Here is a 19,937-nt window from a genome sequence, read left to right as displayed (position 1 = left end):
AGAAAAAAAATTATGTAACCTCAGAACCCCTCCACTAAATTTTACAGTAGCCTGTTTTTTCTAGGAACGATGCCTTTGGCAAGGTCTGGCTGATCCAGAAGGGAAAACATTTAATGTTTCAGAAATTTCCCTGATCCTGTTTATCTACTCCAAAGCCCAAATGGCTTCCTCGCTCTTTCTTTTGCATATAGGAGTTATAACCAAGGAACAGAAACAAAGCAATGGGACTTTTGTAACCAATCACAGCTCAGTGGAATATTGAGTAGCCAATACTTGCAGCAAACTGTTTGTGATCAATCCACAGAGAAAAAACAAACAAATGTTGTGGGGTAAATTTAAGTTAAAAACAAATGTGAGGGAATCATGATCTGCTTGTAAATTGTCCTCAAGCAGAAAAAGAAGTTACATGTATCAAGGAAATTATTCCCAAGGAAGCATTCACTCAGCTCTAGCTACAGTACCACAAGGGATATAATTAATCAGAAAAATTAAGAGTAATTTACTGAGATTTTACAAAAATCCATCTTTAAATACATTCCACTAATATTAGATTCTATAAATCCCTTCTTAGGTCTAAAGCCAGCTGAGAGTAATCCTTAATAACCAATCCGAACAGTCCTATATCGAAAGTCTGTTGAAAGCAGGCCAACCAATCAGCAGCCTAATGACATCAAGAGAAAAAATATACCCTGCACTGAAGATTTAGTTCTGATTGTGACTCCAAACGTATATCTTCTGACGTCATTTCTCAGGCTCTTTACTGATTGGCTGCCATGTATTGAATAGGCCCTTTAGATGGATTAGCTGTAACCATTACTTTGGCCCATCAGTGTGGGAAGGCCCTTTGGCCAAACCATCAGTGCTGTGGGGATGGCAGCTCTTTCTCATGGGTAAATAAAAGCTTGGCTGAAGCAGTGTAGGTTTGTTTGGATTTTTGGGCACATTTCAGACTTGGTTTGTAGCTCTTTAGGGTGATTATTTTGCTGGTTTTACCTCTCACACTAGTGACTATTAGCAAAGACAAAAGCACATTCTTTCAGTGCAAAATAATATTTTCCTTAACCTAAACTAATGTAAAGTCTCCATGGCAGCATCTCTACTAGAAATGTCCTTACTGACTATTCCCAAGGGGCAGTGCTCTAGGCAGGGTTACGGGACACTGTGATAAAAACACCTGCGTCAGCCTGCACTAGCTCTTGTCTATTTGTGCAAGCACCCGTGGGGAAGTGCTACCTTTTGGGAATAATGGGTACATAGATGCTGGAACTATGGGTGCTGGGGGTGCTGCCGCACTCCCTGGCTTGAAGTGGTTTCCATTTATATCCATTACAATCCCCCACTATAAAAATTGTTCCAGCAGCCCTGAACGGGTAACAGCATTTCTACTGCAGGCAAGACCTGTGTGACAGAGAACTCAATGTGTCTTTCACTGTAAGATCCTCCATTTTAAATTCTCTCTTAGCCCTAACAGGCATGTAAGTGGACTTCTTTCATAGAAGACAGAATACCACTGTCCTACAATTTGCTTTAGCTCAGTCTATTGCTGTTTGCAATTTTAAAGGAAATAGTTTCGATCTGTTTCAGTCTCAGTCGATTTCAATCTCCAAATATTCAGTTTATAAATGCCAGATAGAGAAGATTTATCAAACAAACCTCACACTCTTCCTTAATTAAGATAGTATTAAAGTATGGAGAACAGAGCTGTTGAGGCAGGTGTTTAGGTTAGGGATGTGTGTTTGAATAAAAGAATACACTGCCAAAATCATGTAATCCATACTCCCATAGATATTGTGTTGCTGCAGTGATTCCCCCAAAAGACTAGGCCAAATTCAGAGGTGCTGTGTAAGATTTACCCTTTACTCTAGAAGGGAGCTCAGATACCTGGTGATGTGCTTTGCCTAAGACTCTATATGGAACAGACTAGAGAGAGACTAGAATAGGTAGTTTAGGTTATATATCAGGAAGTGAGTCCAAAGGAGTCTAAGTTGGCTTAACATAAATAGCAAGGAGACAGAAGAAGCTGTAAGTTAAAATACAGGGTAGTTATTTTAATTCTCACCTTTATTACACCCTCTGGAAGATGCTTTTCCTATTACACTCCTCTCTTCTGGCCCCTTGGAATGTGACACCAACCTGGGCTCCCTTAAATCCAATTACACCTTTTTCCTGACATGTAAGGTATGCTCCTTTATGCATCACCTCGGAATCTGGCCCTCTATGTAAAACCCTGCATGTAAGCAGTATTTTTTAATCAATGCAATGAGCCTTTCAATACATAAGGATATAGAGTGCTAGAGAGGGGCTTAATAAACGAAGTAAAAGAAATGTGTTAAGGGAAAAGAATGCAATAAAATGCTGAATGATTTAAAGTTTCCCCAAATGCTTGGAGTTTAGTGTCTCTCTCACTCCCAGGCATACAGACCCATGCAGGTGAGATGTGGTAGTTTAGATATCTGTCAGAGTTCATTTATGTATCTAAAAATACATTACGAGCCTTCTATCTTTCTCTTTCCATTCCCTAGATCAGAATTTGCAGATTTCTGAAAACCTCTTTGAAACGGAGTTTGCTGCTTGGATGCAGCCTCACAAGAAGTCCCATGTCCTTTCCCATCCGTGCGCTGTGATGCAGGAGGCCCCCATCAACTTTTCCAGGGAATTTCCTTACAGGTAAACAAAACATTCAGTACGCCCAGAGAAATCCGGGTTCTGAGCCAGCTCACTCTTCCTTTGCAAGTGAATTACTCAGCGGGAAACATTAATGCTTCACAGGCTGAATGTAAAAAATAAAGGCCTTTTCTGAGTTGCATTAACTTTGTAATAGATTGATTTGAACATGTGGGGAGCAGCAGCACCATCCTCGCAGCATTCAGTCATTTTTAGTTTTTTGGAAGACCAATGCGATGAGTTCTGGGTGCAAGCCAAGGGTTTGAATGGGACAGTGCAAGCACTGGAGAACTGTTTTCCCCCCCTCTGCATTTCCCTCTTTCAGTGATTCCTTTAAACCCTCTCCTCACACTCAAGCCTCCAACAGGCAGCCTCCCAGCTGAGGGGAACTGGGCAGGAATCCTTTTAGAACTCAGCAACGCTGCACTTTGGTCAAGAAAGGAGTATACACGGTGCTTCATGAAAAGAAAAGGAGTACTTGTGGCACCTTAGAGACTAACAAATTTATTTGAGCATAAGCTTTCGTGAGCTACACCCTAGTGAGGTGCAGTATTTTGAACCTTAAGCCATGTTACAGTATCTATTGCTGCTTCTGTTTATGTTGTAATACCCAGAATGTGCTAGGTGCTGTACAAACACAAAACAAAACAGCTCCCTCCTGCCCCAAACTGAAAATTCCTTGTAGTTTCCATGAGTTTCCTGGAACAGAACCTCTTTTGGTTATAGGGCTACACTTATTGTTGATTCCGAACATTGCGTTCCAGCCTTGGGCTGGAAGCAGAGGCTGCCTCTTCCAATGCCACTTCCAGGGCAGAGCAGTGTCACTGCACAATATCAAGCAGCCACTGACTCCGATTTTGGGAGAAGTTTAAATCCTTAGGCAATAGTTTTCCGTTAGAGATCAGTTTCTTAGGGGAGCAATGGTCTCCCCTGAACTGAGATTTCCAGCTGGACCCTATATTTTTTGATTCTTAAGTATGCCTTAATAACTCATGTTTTCATCTTGTTTTTTTAATCTTCTTTTACCCCCATTATTTGAAATTAATCTAATGTGATATTATAGACTAGCCTGGGGACCTGTGACCACCCATGACCTGGAGGCAAAACTGCGTAACCCAAGGACGATGCTGGGCTTGTTTAAAGAAGGCAAAGCAAGCAGCCTCCTTGTAGAGAGAAATCTGCAGCCAACAAAATCAATCCCTAGCAAAGGGTAAGTAGAGAAGCCCTCTGTGTCTGCCAACCCATGATGAATAATCACTCTTGTTCCCCCAGGCTTTTCCTATTCCCATCATGCTTCACTCACTGGCTACAGTCTGATCCCATCATTCCCTCCGTAAAGATGCGTACAGCGGTCTCACTGCTGGCAAAAATCCAGGAAAGGAAAAAATTGCATTTCATAAATGTGTAAAATAGTAAAACGGTTCTCATGTTCACCCTGAATTTTATTTTATTTTATTTCAAAAGTAAGAGTCAGATTTCTCAGCAAAAAAAGGAATTTCTGTTTGGGGCAAATTCACAATTTTATCTAAGGTGTAATAACAGCAGCACAGAAAGCTGCACTTCTTAGCAGAAATGACAGGTGTTTACAAAGCAATCCAGGAAATTATCTGCCAAATTACCAGGTGTCATGAAGTGAGAATAGGTCATTTCAGCCAGCACTATGCATATGCAGCAGAGACATGCAGAGCCCAAGTCTGAAAATCCCACCCCTTTGAACACTACTCTGAGAGCAGAGAACAGGCCTTTAGGATAAGTAGACAGCAGCCCAGACAGTTGAACATGCAGGTGGTGGCTGCCTGCACTTATGAATGATTCAATGGGCACAGAACAAAGGTGGCTGAGAAGTGCCGAACAAAGAAAACTCTGATCAAGATATTTTCAGAATGTGTGTGTTGTATAGACACCAGGTTGGTGTCTCCTTCTGCCCAACACTTTGTTGTGGCTGTTTGTAAAGCAGTGATGCAGAAGGTTGCCTAAAAGAGAGAGTCTGCTTTGTGGCTTGATCCTCCAGAGATATTTGAGAAGCTCACTCTGGTGTAGTAAAGGGAGCTGTTGTTTGATAACCATGTCAAGCTATTAGTATAATTCTGATACGACTGCCTGGCTTATTCAAGAGCCCTTGAAGAGCATGCATAATGTCATGGTTACAGGGCTAGCTGCATCACTCTGAATGCACCTCCACAAGTGATGAGCCTCAAGCTGTCACCTTTTGTGGGGTGAAACCCTATGATTCTCCCTTTCTTACACCAGGACCTCAGTTGCAGACCTCTGTGTGCTAACCACAGGCCAGAGTTAGTTTCAGTATCTGCAGTTCTACTTCTCAGGAGCTGTGAGCAGTGGTATCCTGTGACCAGTCAGCCTCTTCAAAATAAAGTATCATTTATTCTTAACAGTAGGAACACCACATAGCATAGGAAGAAAAGGAGTACTTGTGGCACCTTAGAGACTAACCAATTTATTTGAGCATAAGCTTTCGTGAGCTACAGCTCACTTCATCGGATGCAACTTATGCTCAAATAAATTGGTTAGTCTCTAAGGTGCCACAAGTACTCCTTTTCTTTTTGCGAATACAGACTAACACAGCTGTTACTCTGAAACATAGCATAGGAGAACAGTGTGGCTTATGTACCTAATGGTTACTTTCCCCCCTGATGTGAGTCAGGTAGGCCTACCTTCTTCAGACTTCCTCCACAGAGCCTCTCTTTGTGTCAGGCTCTTTCTCTGACAACTGGTCCCCATTTCTCTTCAAAGAGGGACTTTTTAACTGTTTTGTCTCCTTCTGACCTTAGTCTGCCAGCCCTGGGAGGCGGGCCGTTCCTAATTAGCAGCCCAGCCATTGTTTTCCTAATGGTCCTTGTGGCATTTTCCCCAGAGGTATCTTACCTCTAGTCATTATCTCATTTCCTGCTTGCTTTTCCTAACAGCCCCTTTTGACTTAGCTCCATATAGTTGACAACAACTGCCCTTTCCGCTACTGGATGATCACAGAGCATGGATAAATGAATACAGAGTGCCCACCTCCTCCAAGCATAGTACCTACAGTATTAGCATTCGGAAAGATTGACATGTATCTTTACCTTAATATCAATCACTTGGAGATGACTCTGTCTTCTGTTTTTCTTTTCAGGAGGTACATCTTGGTGAATGCTGGGACTCCTTCAATATCCTCTACCCCGCCTGTAAGCAGCCCACTGGAAGAGAGGTTACTGAGTGTCCGATTCCCCAAACAAAAAGAAAGGGTGCTTCAAACTCTGCCCCACAATGTGAACAAGCAGTCTCAGGCTCCTGCAGCAATGCAACACCTTCTCGCTTCATGAAGGCATTTCCAGGGGTGGCTAACACCATAACAAGACCACTTTTCTAGTCCTGCAGATTGCATTTTGTAATGTGATTTTTTTTCCCAAGCTATATTGTTACCTGTTTTCTCTCTTTAATCTTGTGTTAATACTCCATGGTTGATACTCGTTAGCACCAAAGTGAATATTCAGTGAGCAATAATAGCCAAAGGGGATCGCATTTTCTAGCTGTCAATTACCAGATAGGCTGAGAACTAGGGAGTAGGGTCATGGAAAACTTTTATGCCAAAATCCAGCTTTTCTGGTTTCATTACCAGAGCAGAGCTCTCAAGGGTGTGCACTGACCTCTAGACCATTTCATGTGAACCTGGGACTGGGCTGGGCCTCCCAACAAACAGCATACCATCTCCCTTAACCTGTAGCCATTTTTATGCGGGAGGGGGCCTTTACTCCCTCAACAAAAGTCTTTGAGGAGGAGCTAGATGGTCCTCTCTTCCCACCAGACATTATCTGAGGAGCCGGCAAGCAGGCTTGCTGTGCTTCCCAATAACAGAAAGGTTTCTGAAGGATGCCTGGTAGCCCTACGCTACCCACCATCTGAGATCTGAGGTGATTCAGTCAGCCCAGAACTACTTGACAGGGTTTGCCGCCATCTAAAGATCTTGAGAGGGGGAGAGTGGCCCAGAACCCACCATGTGGAGACTCCAGAAGGCTGGTAAAGTCCACTAGCTCTTGCCCCCTCCTTGAAGATATCTGAAGTAAAATTTCAGTGTGGAGAGCCAGGGTGAACCCAACACTGAGGGCTGCAAAACAGATGAACTGAAATTCTCCCCAACCCCAAATTGGTTTTTGTTCACTGAAGCCAACAGCTTTTATGTAGTCCTGCCTGAAAACTCAAGCCCTCAATCCAACCACCCATTCATTAATTGCCAGAAACTACCCAAGTCAGAGGTCAAATCACTCCAGTAAACTGTAAAAGTAATAAATGAATGGAATAGAAAATATCAAAGGTTTTACTCTCTGGTTTTGTCTTTCATTTGCACACCCAGCTTTTATTTCTTTGCAATATCAGCCTTTTCATACCAGCGAATTATGCTACAGTAGTGAACAGACAATGGTTCTCATCATTAGGCTAAGCTAACAATGTTATGTCTGTTACTGTCCAAGAGTCCTGCTAAATCAAAAAGAAAAGGAGTACTTGTGGCACCTTAGAGACTAACAAATTTATTTGAGAATAAGCTTTCGTGAGACCTGGTCTACCCTACAAATTTACATCGGTGTAACTGCATTGCTCAGGGGTGTGAAAAATCCACACCTCTGAGCAATGCAGTCATACCGACCTAACCCCCAGTGCAGACAGCACTGTGTCGACAAGAGGGCTTTTTCCTTCGACACTGCTACCGCTGCTCATGGAGGTGGATTAACTAGGCATGGTAGCACCTTGACTGAAGGGCTGCAGAGGCACAGTTGCACCAGTGCAGCTGTGACACTGCAGCGCTGTAAGTGTAGCCACGCCCTCAGCCTGCCCTGAGACCAACCTTAGTCCTTTCCCCCTTCCCCCAACTAGGTAACTGTGCAAAGTATAAGGGAAACTGAGGCACACATAGGCTTCAGAAGAAACCTTACCCAAAATGCTCACTTCATCACATTAGGTAACGTAGAATGTGATTTTTCCAATATGGTTATAAGATGCTTCTCAGAAGAAAATCTACCTAGAACCCAGCTATGTTTACATACAGTTGTTTCTACAACAGCTTCAGCAGTGGTGTGGACAGGGCCTCGGTGTTTGAATGAGGGTGATCAGAATGTGGTTTAATGAGGCTATGAGCCAAGGTTACGGTAACTAGCCGTATGATAGAAGGTTTTTGAAAAAGAGACTTATTCTAAGCAAGGAAGTATAGTGAAAATTAATCCATTGCGACCAGCAGGGCATTGACTGACAGGTTCTCAAGATTCACTCTATGCTTGGCTGCACCTGTCTTGCCATAACAAGCCATAAACTTCCATAAACTGTTGCCTGGCAACAGTGCCTCTTCTCTGAATCCAGTCCTCTTAAACCCGGTCATTAAAACCCTTTTGGTTTTTAGCTACGCAGCCTCAAGTATTCCCTTTACTAAGCATAAATGACAATCGCCACTGCAGGCCCTGTTCTCTGTTTGGATTGCCTCATCTCTCTGCGAATGCCCGGAGTTGGCTGCAGGAAGTTCTGCAGAGCTCCAATTTCATGTCTGGTTTTCTTTTGCTTTCACTGATGATGCACAGAATGTGAAACCGGGACCCTGAGCCTGTTAAAGGCATGTGGATTTCTGAATCATCATTGCTTTGGTAAAGCACTTCTTCCTTTGGAGCAGTTGGTTTGCGTGTGGGAGGTGCTTGGCTAGCAGTTCAAGACCATGACCCCTCAGGTCAGCAGAACCATTTAACCCAGAGAGCAGTCAGAAATTCTCACTGCTTAATTTATTTTAGATTTTAGATTGAGAGTGTATTTAATGCTCATAAAACTGAAGGCCCAAGACCTATGGCGGAAGCCAGCTGCACTGTGGGCAGGGTGTGTACCCCTATGCAGCTATCGTGATGGACCCCCTGCTTTTCCAATTGCAAGCTGCTGCACAGCTCTGTCAATGCACTGGAGACTGCAGCATGCTTTCATATTCATTTTTGGGCACCACCACCTCTGCTGCATTTCCCAATCCCTATGTGTGCATTACCTTCGATTCCAGTCCCGGTCCCTAAACAGCTCTACCAATCCACATCAGTGTCCTCAACTACTCTGTTCCTGTGCCCTCTGCCTCCACACACAGCTCTGCCAAAGCACCTCTCTTCTGACCTATGAGCCCCCTGCTATTCCAGTCCCGCTCTCTTTGCCGAGACTGAGTATCAGAATACCATTCATTTAACCTTTCTTATGCATTATGAAATGCTTTAAAATTATATTCTCTCTATCTGAGGGAAGGTTGCACAATGCATGTGTATAGCTAAAAATCACAGATTAAAAGCTATCAGAAGGGTTAAAACTTCAATTCAGAGATCTATGTTTATGCAAGAGAGGATGAGATCATTAACATCTAAATCCTTGTGCAGCGATGCATTTCCTGCATTTCATACACTGCTTTATATGTTAGTAAAGCGTCTGGCTGGCTGCCTTTCTAACGTGCCCACCAGAGTGCCTCGGCATCATGTTTATTATAGGTGGCACATGTAGCTCTATCTATAGGTGAAGTTTTCCAACACTTCCCATTATAAGAATCCATCTTCAGTTGCTTATAACTCTGCCAAACTTTAACCATTTGGGCTGAAATTTTCCATGCTGAGTGTCTACCTCAGGCTGATTTTTTGTGGAAAATTTCAGCAAAAACGGTTTAGCCATTTCTGAGAACAAGATTGGGGGAAATACATTTTTTTGCCCATGTTAATTAATTGGTTGTAAGACATTTTTTTAGAAGCTCTCGTGCCTCTATGCTTTGGATCAGGGACTTGAAATGTGGCAGGGGTGGGGGTCTTTCTGGTGTTAGGGTTGTGCCTTTTGCTGTTCCCAGGAAAAAGTGCCCAAATTTGGCCTCTGAAAAATCACAGTTTGCACATGCTCAGTAGAGACTTATTAGAGTCTGGCAGCCAAATTCACTTAAGGTTCCATCTTCTGTCCGGGGCCTGCAAAGGCTGGGCAGGACTTTCCCTACAATTGCTGCTGTCAGCTGCTGTGATGCTGGGCAACAGAACTGAGAGTAGGGAGACTCCGTCTCCTGGGCTGTCAATGATCTCCCTGTTACAAGCTCTACCACCAGCTCCATCTATAAAAGAATATCACTGTAGCATCTCTCTCCATCCAGGGTATTTCTATGGCACCAATCACCAGAGCATCCGAATGACATCTTTTGTGTCTGGAGAAGGTCCAGACTCTCTCTGCTCCTTTGCTTGAAGCTGCTTTTCAGGGGATGGTCACTCTGGGTGGTTTTCTTCCGGCAAAAAGTTGTGGAGCCATTTTGCAGCCAGCGTTGTTGTGAGCAGGTCTGTGCAAGAGCTTCACCAGTTGAGGGGGAACCCAAAACTCTGGTGGGCAAGTAAAGAAGGAAAAATTTTTTTTCAAATATTTTGTTTAATGTAATTTAATATCATCAATGTGAGGCCTGATCCTGAGGAACTTGGGCATTCAAACCTGTTATGGGAGCCAATGGGAGCTTTCCCTGCCTGCAGTCTGCAAGTTTAGCTGCATTTTTCTTTTATTGATGTGGGATCTCCAACAGGTGTGTTGTTGTTAAAGCATTTCAGGTCTCCAGCAGGATTCCCCTATCTATCTGGTTTCTACCGTACTAATTGTCTCTGGAACTGGAATGGACAGTAAGCTTTTCTAGCTAGGCCTGAGTGCAGCCAGGCCCGCTTAACTCTGCAGCAAAACTAAAACATTTTTCAAAGTGCCATGCTTCTTTTGCAGTCTGATTTGTACCCAAATAATACTGATTTTCCTATTAGTGTCATTTGGTGACCCCTAGTTCTTGTGTTATGAGAAGGAAACACTTTCTTATTTACTTTTGCCACACCAGTCATGATTTTATAGACCTCTATCATATCATATCATACCTCTTAGTTGTCTCTTTTCCAAGCTGAAAAGTCCCAGTCTTATTAATCTCTCTTCATCTGGCAACCATTCCATACCCTTAATCATTTTTGTTGCCCTTCTCTGTACTTTTCCCCCAATGTATCTTTTTTGAGATCGGGTGACCAGAACTTCATGCAGTATTCAAGGTGTGGGCGTACCATGGATTTAAATAGTGGCATTAAGATATTTTCTGTCTTATTTTCTATCCCTTTCCTAATGCTTCCTTACTTTCTGTTCACTCTTTTGACTGCCATCGCTTGCTGATCAGATGTTTTCAGAGAACTATCCATGATGACTCCAAGATCTTTCTCCTGAGTGGTAACAGCTAATTTAAACCTCATCATTTTGTATGCATAGCAGGAATTATGTTTTCCAATGCGCATTACTTTGCATTTATCAACACTGAATTTCATCTGTCATTTTGTCCCCCAGTCATCCAGTTTTGTGAGATCCCGTTGTAACTCTTTGCAGTCTGCTTTGAATTTACCTAACTTGAGTAATTTTGTATCAGCTGCAGCCTTTGCCACCTCACTGTTTACCCCCTTTTCCAGATCCTATTAATATGTTGAACAGCACTAGCCCCAGTACAGATCCTTGAAGGACCCCGCTATTTACCTCTCTTCACTTTTATTCCTACCCTTTGTTTCCTATCTTTTAACCAGTTACTGATCCATGAGGGGACCATCCCTTTTATCCCACGACTGCTTAGTTTGCCTAAGAGTGTTAGATGAGGGAACTTGTCAAAGGCTTTCTGAAAGTCCAAGTACACTATATCCACTGGATCACCCTTGTTCACATGCTTATTGAAACCCTCAAAGAATTCTAGTTGATTGTTGAGGCATGATTTCTCTTCACAGAAGCCATGTTGACTCGTCCCCCAACATATCATGTTCATCTAGGTGGCTGATAATCCTGTTCCTTGCTATAGTTTCAACCAGTTTGCCGTGTACTGTAGTTAGGCTTATCAGCCTGTACCCAGGATTGCCTCTGGGGCCTTAATCTAAACCAGCGGTTCTCAAACTTCACTGCACCGCAACCCCCTTCTGGCAATAAAAATTACTACACGACCCTGTAGGGTTTCTTCAGGTATGTTGGCAACAAGAAGAAAGCCAAGGAAAGTGTGGGCCCCTTACTGAATGAGGGAGGCAACCTAGTGACAGAGGATGTGGAAAAAGCTAATGTACTCAATGCTTTTTTTGCCTCTGTCTTCACGAACAAGGTCAGCTCCCAGACTGCTGCTCTGGGCATCACAACATGGGGAGTAGATGGCCAGCCCTCAGTGGAGAAAGAGGTGGTTAGGGACTATTTAGAAAAGCTGGACGTGCACAAGTCCGTGGGGCCGGACGAGTTGCATCCGAGAGTGCTAAAGGAATTGGCGGATGTGATTGCAGAGCCATTGGCCATTATCTTTGAAAACTCGTGGCGAACGGGGGAAGTCCCAGATGATTGGAAAAAGGCTAATGTAGTGCCAATCTTTAAAAAAGGGAAGAAGGAGGATCCTGGGAACTACAGGCCAGTCAGCCTCACCTCAGTCCCCGGAAAAATCATGGAGCAGGTCCTCAAGGAATCAATCCTGAAGCACTTACATGAGAGGAAAGTGATCAGGAACAGTCAGCATGGATTCACCAAGGGTAGGTCATGCCTGACTAATCTAATTGCCTTCTATGACAAGATAACTGGCTCTGTGGATGAAGGGAAAGCAGTGGATGTGTTGTTCCTTGACTTTAGCAAAGCTTTTGACACGGTCTCCCACAGTATTCTTGTCAGCAAGTTAAAGAAGTATGGGCTGGATGAATGCACTATAAGGTGGGTAGAAAGTTGGCTAGATTGTCGGGCTCAACGGGTAGTGATCAATGGCTCCATGTCTAGTTGGCAGCCGGTGTCAAGTGGAGTGCCCCAGGGGTCGGTCCTGGGGCCCGTTTTGTTCAATATCTTCATAAATGATCTGGAGGATGGTGTGGATTGCACTCTCAGCAAATTTGCGGATGATACTAAACTGGGAGGAGTGGTAGATACGCTGGAGGGCAGGGATAGGATACAGAGGGACCTAGACAAATTGGAGGATTGGGCCAAAAGAAACCTGATGAGGTTCAATAAGGATAAGTGCAGGGTCCTGCACTTAGGACGGAAGAACCCAATGCACCACTACAGACTAGGGACCGAATGGCTAGGCAGCAGTTCTGCGGAAAGGGACCTAGGGGTTACAGTGGACGAGAAGCTGGATATGAGTCAGCAGTGTGCCCTTGTTGCCAAGAAGGCCAATGGCATTTTGGGATGTATAAGTAGGGGCATAGTGAGCAGATCGAGGGACGTGATCGTTCCCCTCTATTCGACATTGGTGAGGCCTCATCTGGAGTACTGTGTCCAGTTTTGGGCCCCACACTACAAGAAGGATGTGGATAAATTAGAGAGAGTCCAGCGAAGGGCAACAAAAATGATTAGGGGTCTGGAACACATGACTTATGAGGAGAGGCTGAGGGAACTGGGAATGTTTAGTCTACGGAAGAGAAGAATGAGGGGGGATTTGATAGCTGCTTTCAACTACCTGAGAGGTGGTTCCAGAGAGGATGGTTCTAGACTATTCTCAGTGGTAGAAGAGGACAGGACAAGGAGTAATAGTCTCAAGTTGCAGTGGGGGAGGTTTAGGTTGGATATTAGGAAAAACTTTTTCACTAGGAGGGTGGTGAAACACTGGAATGGGTTACCTAGGGAGGTGGTAGAATCTCCTTCCTTGGAAGTTTTTAAGGTCAGGCTTGACAAAGCCCTGGCTGGGATGATTTGATTGGGGATTGGTCCTGCTTTGAGCAGGGGGTTGGACTAGATGACCTCCTGAGGTCCCTTCCAACCCTGATATTCTATGATTCTATGACCCCAGGAGTGGGGACTGAAGCCTGAGCTTGCCAGCCGCCCTGAGTTGGGGGGCCCAAAGTCCAAGCCACGCCGCCCCAGAGGGGAGGCCAAAGCCAAAGGGCTTCAGCCTCTGGCAGGGGCATGTAACCTGAGCCCTGCTATCCAGGGCTGAAGCCCTTGGGCTTCGGCTTCAGCCCCAGGCGGTGGGACACTGGCTTGGGTCCCGGGTCCCAGCAAATCTAATGCCAGCCCTGGTGACCCTATTAAAATGGGATCACAACCCACAGTTTGAGAACCCCTGATCTAAGCAATAGGTTACATACCACAGTTAGTAGTTCTGCGATTTCAGTTGTGAGTCCCTCCAGAACTCTTGAGCAAATACCATCTGGTCCTGGTGATTTATTACCTGTTAAATTTATCAATTTGTTCCAAAACCTCCTCTACTGACACCTCAGTCTGGGCCAGTTTGCCAGATGTGTCACCAAAAAGAATAGGAGTACTTGTGGCACCTTAGAGACTAACCAATTTATTTGAGCGTAAGTTTTCGTGAGCTACAGCTCACTTCATCGGATGCAGACTGTGGAAAATACAGAAGATGTTCTTATACATACAAACCATGAAAAAATGGGTGTTTACCACTACAAGAGGTTTTCTCTCCCCCCACCCCACTCTCCTGCTGGTAATAGCTTATGTAAAGTGATCACTCTCCTTACAATGTGTATGATAATCAAGGTGGGCCATTTCCAGCACAAATCCAGGGTTTAAAAAGAATGGCTCAGTTGTGGGAATCTGCCTCACATCCTCTGCAGTGAAAACAGATGCAAAGAATCCACTTAGCTTCTCTGCAATGGCCTTATCTTCTGTGAGTGCTCCTTTAGCACCTGAGTCGTTCAGTGGCTTCCTCTTGCATGTACCATTGCAATCTCCATATTTAAAGGATGGGTTTATTACACTGTCAGCGGCTTGGTGTGCAAAGGAGACATGGTGCTCACAGGCACTGAAAAGAGATGGGGCAGCACCTTGAATTGTTCTGTAGTTGACCCACGAACAAGGGAGATATGGTGTGGAAGATGGGTCAGCCTGCTGGTAGCTTTTAGGAGTAGAATATGGGGCAATGGGGGAGGATTCACCCTCTCCCACAAAAGCACTAGGTAGGTTCTATAAATGTGTTTTCCATCCCCATGAAGAGCCGAACCAAAGTCTCTATGGCTGGGGGTCAGTGGCCATGACAGTGGAGCAAAGATCATTCTGGATCTTTCCCCTGATTAAGAGAGGGCTCTGGAATTGCAGACTTACCCTTGTCTCTCTCTGCACTCATACTACGGTCAGTGGGATTTCCACAGCACTCCTCTACTCATCCACTTAATGCTGGGGAGCAGGTGCGTGACTTGAGCAACCATTCTCCAGGTCAGACGGTTTGGGTGTGGCATTCATCTGTTAAATCGGTTGTGTCAGTCTCTCCCTTTTGTATCCAGAACCACTGCAGATGGACACACAAGTGACAGCGAAGAGAGCTGCAGAGAATGGAGCAGTTTGGAAAACACAATATACTGGTAGACTTAGTCATGATCAGTTACTATCTCTTTACACCTGTTTTACATATCACACCCCCTTCCTCCACACAGACATGTATACATCCCATCAAGGGGTAATTTTTCCTTGCTCAGGGCTAGAATGCTGTGGGATTAAATCCCTGACAGGACCTGAGATCCAGAACTTCATACCTATTCCCAGCACTGCAGTTCTAAACAGCTGAATCATGAGAAGCAATGTCCTCTGGCTGAGCTGTTTCAATTCTGCATCTCTGCGGGAAGTTTAAAGATCACAATGACAATTTTTGCTAAGAGCTGGGGACAGCCTGGGTGTTCTGGCCAGCATGCCTTCTCTAGATAAAATGCTTTCTAATGTCCCAAGCTGTATAGGAGCTAGAGCTGATGGAGTCTATCCAGTCATGTTCCCTGAAGCCAGCACATAACTTCATGCTATTACCAGGCTATTCTAGTTGGCGATGAGCAGTCAGTGTCAGTCCTCCATTTGTGCCTGGCCACCGTGGGCCTTGAGATCAGTGTGTAATCACCCAGAATAGCCACTGAGATACCCTCTCCTGGGGTGCAGGAAAGGACTTTGTAGTTAACTCCTTCCCCTGACCCACATTCCAGCGAGACAAATACCTGAGGTGCAAGTTAACTCCCTCTTAGCAGTCTCAAAAGCCTTGTAGACACAATCTCCAGGTAGTGACACAAACCAGCAATGAATGCATCAGAGACATTCAAAGTTGTCTGAATGTCTTTCTTAGCTCTTTATATTGGTGTGTGTGTGTGTGAGAGAGAAAGAGAGTAAGTGGTAAATTGTATACAAAATCTACATTAAAAGGTTGCAAAGTCAAACACTCAGAAGTTAGGGAATGCCAGAATTAAGGTTGCTTGAGCAAGCTTACTTCATCCCCTTTGTGCATATGTATTAGAAGTCTTTAATTACATGATTGCATGCTTTTTAAAAAAAACATTTGGATGGTTTCTCATGGATAGAGCAAAAGGTGAATCCCTAACACACAGCCCACTCCCCTGCCCATTTTCAAGACCTTGCTCCAAAGCACGGAGACACCAGAGCGTCTCATTGAAATTGTTGTAAAAACTTTTTAATATGGGCAAAACAACTTCCTCCCTCCCACCGCCCGCTTTTGTTTTCAGAAACAGACGAGCCGTTTTAGCTGAAACTTTTCAGGGGAAAAAAAAAAAGCCTGAGGCAAACACCTGGCTTGGAAAATTTCAGCGTAGATGATTACGGTTTGGCAAAGTTATAAACAACTGAAAACAGGGTTGGAAAGGTTTGGTCAACCTTAACTATATGTGGTTCTACCAACTCCTCCTAAGAGATACTAGGCTCTTCTCTATGGCACTGTAAATGTACAAAGAAATAAAATACAGCTTAGGATAATCAGCTGCCTGGTTTCTGTGAGGAGAACTCCCTCCAAACGTGTTATTAACAGATTTCCTTTTCAGCAAATGTGTGTGTGTGTGTGTGTGTGTGTGTGTGTGTATATAGATAGAGTTCCCAGGCCAGACTCTCAGCTGTGTAAATGGGCGTAGTCATGCAGCTATTTACACCAGCGAGTATCTGGTTCTTAAATTGTATGTTCTAAACTAACAAGCCTGAGCTTGCGCATGAATGAATGAAGGAGCCCTGCTTTTGGGGGCAAATGCTTTCTCCCTTTTAGTCATATCCAGCTGGAGCCAAATCATTTCAAAGCACTGTGCTTAGGTCATGCATCATTTAGACAAAGCTTATGGTTTCACCTCAGAGGCCTCTCTCCCTTTTATGGAATCTTTTAACTCAAACCACTGGTCTGGGCTTGAAAGAGAGAATTCCCTTGGCCTAGCATGCTGGAATCCTGTTAGCTGTGTCAGCACTGGCAAAGCAGCTGTCCAGATGTTACCTGCTAGCATTGGGCAGGACCAAAACGTTTCAACTCCCTTTTTGTGCTGTCCCTATAGTCTGATCCTGCAAGATGCCAACTGCCTTCCGATTCTGGCTGCCATATGAATACAAAACTCGAGTGACTAGAGCTCAAGAAAGGAGCTTGACTGAAAGCCTTGGAGGTTTAAATGTATCCATATAATTGCTGCAGAAGAGGCAGCAGATGTGCAGGCTTCCCCCACACCAGCGTGCTTCGGTTGTGGTCTCCTCAGAGCTGTAGTTGTCGCCCCCTAGGGGGTTGCTGGAGTGCTGTGACACACCAGCCATTGTTCTGGCAAAGTGCAGTAGATCACTTGTTTGCTCCGCAGGACCTGGCTTTACACCGCATAATCCATATTTCTACACTGTCCTGCGACCCCCCACAGAATGACTGGTCGAAGGAAAAGAGGCAAGTAGCTGTCACATCAGATGATCGCTGATTAAGGTGACCTCAGACGTGTTTAGTGATAACAAAATGTTCCCAAGGTGCTGGGAATCTGTGTGTGGACCTAACTGCCACTCTAGCACTTTCAAGATCAGGATCTGCAGATGAAGTCCCAGTAATTCCCACAGAGGGATCCCAGCAAAGAGGCATTAATTCACAAAATGTGTTATTATTAATGATACTGTCCAAGATCTGGTCACTGCCCATCAGGTAGGTGATGAAAGTTTGTTGTCAGTGACTCTGAATTCAGATGCAATCATACCTTTATGCCTTTTGCTACAATAGCATTCCATTCCCCATGGTAATGAGTGGCACCGTGGACTTGCTTATTAAGTGTCATTCCTGGTTGATGGGTGAGAAAGGAGGAAGGATGCTCTTGTCTTTAAATGTACTGATGTGGTTGCAGGAGATCTGTGTTCAAGTAATATGCTCTGCCACAGATTTCCTTTGTAATCTTGGGCAAGGCATGTAATCTCTTTGTGGCTCAGTTCCCCATCTGTAAAATGGGGTATAATATGTCTGTACATTCATTGTTTGTGAAGCGCTCTGATAGGAGATAAGAGATTAAATGGCCATAGGTCACAGTGACTATTTCTAAAATAATTATGGTCTGAACCCTGAAAACCTTCGTCAGACAAAACTGTTGAAAGGTTAAGGAGAGCAAGGACAGAATATAAATGGAGCAAAGACTTCAGGATCTGGACCTAAGAAAGATCACCAAGGGAAGACTCCTGCTGCCAGCAGAGAGTAAGGTGAGGAGGTGTTGGATCCTTCCTTGTATAGACTCCTGCTGATGAAAAGAGGGTGCTAGGCTAGGGAGGAATTCTCCAGAGCAAAGGTAGGGAGGCAGGTAGCGAGATTCAACTGGTTGGGCCTCGGCCCCTCACAAAGAGTGCCTAAGCTTCGGGTAGGCACCCAAACCAGCTCAAACCTCTGACCCTGTTTGGGTTTGCTCACTGTTCCTTAGCAATTTCCGTCTTTCAGGAGCTTTCTCAGGGACTGTGAGGGAATGAATTCCTCCAGGAGCTAGGGACCATGACAAACCTCACCACCTTCCTCTCTGTGTGCAAGATGTGTTTTGTTGACATGGACCTCAAATGAGACACTTTACTATCCACATTTCTCCCCCTGGGGAGAGGATGAGAGAATAAACACGTCACAGATTTAGTCACGTTACTTAATGCATCACTGGAAGGAGTTGAGTAACTACGGTGCTAAGTGCAGAGTAAAAACCGAAACAGAATAGAATAGAGCCCCTTTACTGGGGTTCTTAAAGATATATGTCAAGATGACACATGTTGGCTGCTTCTGTCCTGCTGTGCTGTGGCTTTCGTACCTGGGGACATCTTCTTGTCTGTTCTGCTATTTTGCAAAAAACAAAGATCTATCTGTACATGTGCTGATTTCCTAGACGCAAACAGTGTATCCCAGAGGCAGGCTGGCTTTTGTTTACACTACTGCTATCCAACACTAGCATCACTAGAATACCCCATACTAAAGCACACATGGCATCTCTGCTTCCTGAGCCAGCTGGATTCTGTTGGGGAGAAATTGCTTTGACAGTGTAACTTATTAAATCACACACTTACAGTTAAGGATGTCTCTGCTGTCGTGTTGCCAGTGGAGAGGCTTATTCAAAAGCAATTTGAGACAAGATCTTTATGAGGGGCGGGGAGCTGTGATCTGGAATGTAATACGGGAACATGAGGAACAGGGTATTCCACTGAAAATGGAAGCATAGGGGGGCCACTGTCAGGGATGGACACTGTCTGAGAAGCTAGATGGAACAGAATCGGAATGGCATTTTAACACAGTTCTAGTGTCAAACCCATCCTGATCTGAGTGAGCATGTGGAGGAGGGCGTTTTGTGTCTCATAGGACACACGTGCATGTTCCTGGCTGTGCGTGTGTCATGTGCTTTCTTTCCTCTTCTGTTTTGACAAATGCTTGCCCGCACATTGTGTTTTGTCTGTTTGTGCATTTCTCAATATAATGTGTTCCTCAGTTTGCAACAAAACAAAGTTTAGCTTCCAAGCTGTTATGGACATATGTATGTGCCCAGCGGAATATCCACTGGAATGGCTCTCTGGAACATGCTGGCTTCCACGTGGTCAGAGACAACAGTGGAACCCTGCTCCAGCAGTTAAGGGAGCATGTGTAGGGTGGAGCTCCAGACCCCTCCTTCTTGGTGATAGATGAGCATGGTCAGTTCATTCACCAATATCCATGTGTGTCCTTATGGATGCAGACTGTGGTATCTGGATAGGGCCCACCACTTCCTGCTTCCCACTCCACCAAAGCAACTAAATACAAGTACACTATTTGCATTACAAAAAGAACAGCTGGTCTGCTACATGGAGGGTTGGCCTCACACTACATGTGCTGTGGCCCAGTTGGATCGTGATGGGCACAGTGTAAGAACCTAGATAGTCTGGAGCTGGCAGGCACGGAGGATGACAGGCCTGCTGTGGCCATGGTGGGTACCATGGTGCTGGACGTGCTGTCGCCTGTGTGGTTGTCATGGTGACATGCATTCTGGTCCTGGTGTGTGTCACAGTGATGAGTGTACTGGGGCCCTGGGTGTCGAGATGGGGAGATGGCTGTCTTTCTTTGGAAAATGGAGACAATTATT

General features: G+C 44.7%; 1 protein-coding gene across 1 annotated transcript in view; it reads left to right on the top strand.

Moving 5' to 3' along the window:
- LOC141991401 (uncharacterized) overlaps positions 1–6,921 on the top strand; it is a 40,883-nt gene extending 33,962 nt beyond the window's left edge. Inside the window, exons 14-16 of the mRNA XM_074959693.1 lie at positions 2,523–2,667; positions 3,728–3,874; positions 5,792–6,921. Coding sequence (XP_074815794.1) covers positions 2,523–2,667; positions 3,728–3,874; positions 5,792–5,981 — 482 coding nt within the window. The 3' untranslated portion in view covers positions 5,982–6,921. The remainder of the gene's footprint in view (positions 1–2,522; positions 2,668–3,727; positions 3,875–5,791) is intronic.
- Positions 6,922–19,937: the final 13,016 nt, after the last annotated feature.

This window comes from Natator depressus, chromosome 7, assembly GCF_965152275.1.
Source record: "Natator depressus isolate rNatDep1 chromosome 7, rNatDep2.hap1, whole genome shotgun sequence".
Classification (NCBI taxonomy): Eukaryota; Metazoa; Chordata; order Testudines; family Cheloniidae; genus Natator; species Natator depressus.
The sequence above is the reverse complement of the archived record's forward strand: the minus strand, read 5'-3'. Positions and strand labels throughout refer to the sequence as shown.